The 5,747-nt window shown below is 66.1% G+C and overlaps 2 protein-coding genes across 2 annotated transcripts; one reads left to right on the top strand and one right to left on the bottom strand.

Annotated features, from left to right (window-relative positions):
• LOC306957585 (gap junction delta-2 protein-like) lies at positions 1-2,650 on the top strand (the record flags this gene model as incomplete). Its single annotated transcript, XM_079551070.1, has 2 exons — positions 1-71; positions 1,846-2,650. The coding sequence occupies 2 exons, from the start codon at positions 1-3 to the stop codon at positions 2,648-2,650; spliced, it is 876 nt and encodes a 291-aa protein (XP_079407196.1).
• Positions 2,651-3,432: 782 nt separating this feature from the next.
• On the bottom strand, positions 3,433-5,743 carry NOP53 (NOP53 ribosome biogenesis factor; the record flags this gene model as incomplete). Its single annotated transcript, XM_079551068.1, has 6 exons — positions 3,433-3,493; positions 3,583-3,659; positions 4,923-4,989; positions 5,061-5,236; positions 5,343-5,540; positions 5,687-5,743. Coding segments are annotated over 6 exons (636 nt in total), but the record flags the coding sequence as incomplete, so codon positions are not given.
• Positions 5,744-5,747: the final 4 nt, after the last annotated feature.

Here is a 5,747-nt window from a genome sequence, read left to right as displayed (position 1 = left end):
ATGGGCGAATGGACGATCCTGGAGCGGCTGCTGGAGGCGGCCGTGCAGCAGCACTCCACCATGATCGGCAGGTGAGCCCCTCCTCCCCCCCCCCCCGCGACCCCCGCTCCGGGGCAGCCCCCCGCGACCCCCACGGTCCGCCCTCCTCGCTGTCCTGCAGCCCTACGGCCCCAACGGGGCGGCAGGGGACCCCCGTTTGCCACCCTCTCCTCTCCCACCGCGGGGAGACGGGGGCTCCCATCCTCACCTCCCCGCTGCACCGGGGTCGAAGGGGACGCCGCGGGGACGTTCACGGCTCTGCGTGGGGACATCGGTCCCTTCTGCGTCCCCAAACCCTCCGCGGGGACATCGGTGTCCCCAGAGCACCCCGGCTCCCCCGCTGCGCTGTGACGTGGGCTGCAATCCACCTGCCGCCCCGAGGGTCCCTCTGTCCCCTCGTCCCCAGCCCCGCGTGCCGGCGGAGCCGCGGGCGCCGGTCGATGAGCCCCCAGATGGGCCAAGGTCAGCGCTGCCACCCTGCGGGGGGATGCGGCCTGGGGGCACCCGGGGGGGCTGGCGGGGGTGCAGGTCCCGGTCCCAGGACCCAGGGGAAGGAGCCGGCGTCCTCATGGGGCCTGGGCGTCCTTGTCTGGGGGTTGTGGGTGCCCACGGTGGAGTGGTGTTGAGCTGGGAGCCAGAGGCGTCACCCCGCTGTGCGTGGAGGACAGACACCCCACAGTGGGACCCATGGGTGCGACCCCAGTGTCCATGGAGGACGCGTCCCATGATTAGGACTCATGGATACGACCCCAATGTCCACGTAGGACATTGGTAGCTATGACCCCATATAGGACACACAGCCCACAGTGGGACCCATGGGTGTCCCCATGGGCGACCCCAGTGTCCATGGAGGACGCGTCCCATGGTAGGAGTGACCCGAGTCCATGTAGGACAGACATCCCACGGTGGGACCTATAGGTACGACCCCAGCGTCCATGGAGGACACGCACCCCATATGGAACCCATGGCTACGGCCCCACTGTCCCTGTAGGACACGCACCCCATGTGGAACCCATGGCCATGACCCCACAGTCCATGTAGGACACGCACCCCACATGGAACCATGGCCCCACTGCCCCTGTAGGACACATACCCCATATGGAACCCATCGCCATGACCCCAGCGTCCATGGAGGACACGCACCCCATATGGAACCCACGGCTATGGCCCCACAGTCCCTGTAGGACATGCATCCCATGTGGAACCCATGGGTCTGGCCCCACAGTCCATACTGGACACACACCCCACATGGAACCATGGCCCTGCTGCCCCTGTAGGACACGCACCCCATACGGAACCCATTGCCATGACCCCACAGTCCCTATAGGACACACACCCCATATGGAACCCATCGCCATGACCCCACAGTCTGTGTAGAACACACACCCCATATGGAACCCATGGCTACGGCCTTGCTGTCCATACAGGACACGCACCCCCTGTGGAACCCACCACCATGACCCCACAGTCCATACAGGACATGCACCCCATATGGAACCATGGCCCCGCTGTCCCTGTAGGACACACACCCCATATGGAACCCATTGCCATGACCCCACAGTCCCTATAGGACACACACCCCATATGGAACCCATTGCCATGACCCCACAGTCCATGTAGGACATGCACCCTATATGGAACCATGACCCCACAGTCCCTGTAGGACACGCACCCTATATGGAACCCCTGGCTATGGCCCCACAGTCCATACAGGACACGCACCCTATATGGAACCATGACCCCACAGTCCCTGTAGGACACGCACCCCATATGGAACCCCTGGCCGCAGCCCCTCTGTCCCCACAGGATCCTGCTGACGGTGGTGGTGATTTTCCGCATCCTGATCGTGGCCATCGTGGGCGAGACGGTGTACGAGGACGAGCAGACCATGTTCATGTGCAACACGCTGCAGCCGGGCTGCAACCAGGCGTGCTACGACAAGGCCTTCCCCATCTCGCACATCCGCTACTGGGTCTTCCAGATCATCCTGGTCTGCACGCCCAGCCTCTGCTTCATCACCTACTCCGTGCACCAGGCGGCCAAGCAGCGCGAGCGCCGCTACTCCTTCCTGTGCCCCTTGCTGGAGCGCGACGCCAAGAAGGCGCGGACGCTCAACGGCGCGCTGGCGCCCGGCCCCGAGAGCGGCGCCAAGGCCGAGGCCGAGGAGGGCAAGGAGCCGCCGTGCACGCCGCCGCGCCGCGCCAAGGCCAAGCGGCAGGAGGGCATCTCGCGCTTCTACGTCATCCAGGTGGTGTTCCGCAACGCGCTGGAGATCGGCTTCCTGGCCGGCCAGTACTTCCTGTACGGCTTCAACGTGCCCGCCATCTTCGAGTGCGACCGCTACCCGTGCGTCAAGGAGGTGGAGTGCTACGTGTCGCGGCCCACCGAGAAGACCGTCTTCCTGGTCTTCATGTTCGCCGTCAGCGGCATCTGCGTGCTGCTCAACCTGGCCGAGCTCAACCACCTGGGCTGGCGCAAGGTGAAGGCGGCCGTGCGCGGCGTGCAGGCGCGGCGCAAGTCCCTGGTGGAGGTGCGCAAGAAGGACGGCGCCGCGCTCGGCCCCACGCCCGCCTTGGGCCGCACGCAGTCCAGCGAGTCGGCCTACGTCTGACCGCCGCCGGCCCAACCCTGCGGGCGGCGCTGGGCGCCGGGGGGGGCAGAGGGGCGGGATCCCATCACCCCCCCCCTCCCTCACATTTCGGGGCGGCCGGCGGCTTCATCACGGTGCAAGCGGGGAGCTGGGGGGGGGTGCGCGACCCGCAGGGTTGGGTTGTTTTTTTTTGGGGGGGGGCGAGGGGGGGGATCGACTTATTTATATATTTATTGGGGGAGGAGGGAGACGGACGGGGGGGAGAGGGGGAAATTTGGGGGGGAAGCCTTGGAAGTGCAAATAAATGGAGGCTGAGGATGCGGCGCTGCCCTCGGCCTCGGTGCAGTTGGGGGGGGGCGGGGTGAGCCCTGCCCCATAAGCCCCGCCCCATAAGCCCCTCCCCCAGCAGCGTGGGGGTTGTGGGGGGCAGGGCGGTGCGCCATCACACATTCCCCCCCCCCCCCCCCCCCCCTCCCCTCCCCTCCCCGGATTTACCGTGCTTAATCCACTGGCTAATAGCTCTAAAGCAGGGAAAGGGGCTGAGCCGGGCGCCATCTGCCAGGACCCCCCAGGGGGGGCGGTGCCCCCTCCCCAGCCCCACGCTTTCCCCCCCCCCCAGCCCCTGTGTGCTCCCACCATGCAAACCAAGAGGCGAGGACTGGGGGGGGGGCAAAAGGGCTTTATTGAGCTGGGGATCCGCAGCTACAGCCTGCAACAGAGACACAGAGGGGTTGGGGGGGGGGGGGGGGGCTCATCCCCACTGCACCCCCCAGCGCCCCCCCACCCCACCCCGCAGCCCCCACTCACGTCACTTCCCGGAACGCCCTCTTCTCCACGTACTTCAGGCGGTATTTCCTCTTGAACCTAGAGAAGAAGGGAGGGGAGGGGGCTCACAATCGACCCCAAATTCACCCCCCTTACCCCCCCCCCCCCCCCCCTGACCCCCCACTCACTTTGCCCGCTCCCGGGGCTCAATCAGGCTCCGTTTCTGGAAGCTCTTGAAGCGGTCGTGCAGAACGCTGCCCTCGGGCTGAAACGGGGGGAGGACCTCAAGTTGGTCACTACAACCCCCCCCCACCCTGCCCCACAGACCCCCCCTCCCCCCAACCCGGGGGTCCGGCGCCCTCAGCACCCAAGCCCCCACCCCCACGGTGAGGCCCTGGGAACCCTGGGGAAGTCTTCACATTCCACAGCATGGGGCTGGGAATGCTGGCAGTGCAAGGATGGGGCTCATCATAGGGCGCCGGCCCCCAGACCCCCAGCAGACCCCCAGCAGACCCCCAGCAGACCCCCAGCAGACCCCCAGCAGACCCCCAGCAGACCCCCAGCAGACCCCCAGCAGACCCCCAGCAGACCCCCAGCAGACCCCCAGCAGACCCCCGCCAAAATCCCCCACCCCAATACCAACAGCCCAACCCAACGCCACGACCCAACAGCAGGACCCCAAAAGCCAACATCAAGACCTGAAAACCCAACGCCCCAACCCCAATGCCAAGACCCCAAAATCTCCAGTGCCAAGACCCCAATAGCCATCAAACCCCCAACCCAGTGCCAAGACCCCACAACCCAACGCCAGGCCCCCCCAAACTTCATGCCAAGACCCCCAACTCAACGCCAAGACCCGACGCTCCATTCCAAACCCCAACTCCAGGACCCCAAAACCCAACGCTGTCAACCCCTGCTGAGACCCCAAAACTTCAACGCCAAGACCCCAAAACCATCAAACCCCAAACCCAATGCCAAGATCCCCAAACCCAACACCCCAAACCCGACGCCAAGACCCCCCCACTTCATGCCTATCCCCAAGCCCAATGCCATGACTCCAAATCCAATGCCACGACCCCAAACTCCAGGCCAAGACCCCCAAACCCAACGCCAAGACCCAAAATGCCAAATCCCAACTCCAAGACCCCAAAACCCATCAAACCCCAAACCCAACGCTAAGACCCCACAACCCAACGCCAAGCCCCCCAACCTCCACGCTGAGACCCCAAAACCCAACACCCCAATTACCAAGACCCTCAACCCAATGCCAAGACCCCAAAACCCCCCCAACCCCCCAAACTCCACTCCAAGACCCCACAACCCAACGCCAAGACCCCCAAACCCCCCAAACCCCCTCCAAGACCCCCAACCCAACGCCAAGACCCCCAAACCCCCCAAACCCCCTCCAAGACCCCCAACCCAACGCCAAGACCCCCAACCCAACGCCAAGACCCCCAACCCAACGCCAAGACCCCCAACCCAACGCCAAGACCCCCAACCCCCCCTCACACCTTCACCCCCCTCACACCTTCAGGGTACGCAGCGACTCCGCCAACTCATCGCTCAGCTGCACCTCCAGAGCGGGGTCCTCGTACCTGACAGATCCCAGGGCTCAGCCAAGCTCCCGGTGCCCCCTCCCCACCACCCCGCAGCCCCCTCCCCTCACTTCATCCTCCCCAGTCGCCGCGGCCGCCCCTCCATCTCGCGCCGTTTGGCCTCCCTGGCCCTGCGCCGTCGCTGCAGTTCCTGCTCCCAGCGCCGCAGCTGCCGGCCCAGCGAGCGCAGCCTGAACAGCTGCTGCTGCCGGCACCGCAAAGCCTTCAAGCGGCGCCGCTGCAACTCCTGGGGGGGGGGGGGGGGGGGGGGAAAGCGGCGTCAGACCCCCTCACATCACCCTCACCAGCTCAGATCCCCCCTCCCCATCCTCCCCCCCCATCCCCACACACACCTGCGCCCGCGCCTCCTTCTCCTTCCGCCGCTGCTGCTCCGTCTTCTTGCCCGGCCTCTGCAGCGGCCTGGGGGGGTCCGAAGGCTGTGCCCCCCCCACCGCTTCTTCCTTCTTCTCCTCTTCCTTCTCCTCCTCCTCCTCCTCCTCCTCCCCCGACTCCTCCAGCAGCCCCTCGCACTGCTCCCTGAACACCGTCTCCTAGGGGCAAAGCGCCGTCAGTCCCCTCCCCGCTCCATTTTATTGGGGGGGGGGGGGAAACCAGCCCTGAACATCCCCCCCCCCCCCCCCCCCCCAAAGACCCCAACCCAGCAGGCTGTTTTGGGGGGGGCCCCGTGGGGTCTCACCGCAGTGGGGGCCTCAGCAGCTGTGGGGAAGCGGAGCTGCCGCTCCACTTTGTCCTCCGCC

This window comes from Tetrao urogallus, assembly GCF_951394365.1.
Source record: "Tetrao urogallus genome assembly, contig: scaffold_204, whole genome shotgun sequence".
Lineage (NCBI taxonomy): Eukaryota > Metazoa > Chordata > Aves > Galliformes > Phasianidae > Tetrao > Tetrao urogallus.
This window is presented reverse-complemented; position numbering and strand designations above follow the sequence as displayed.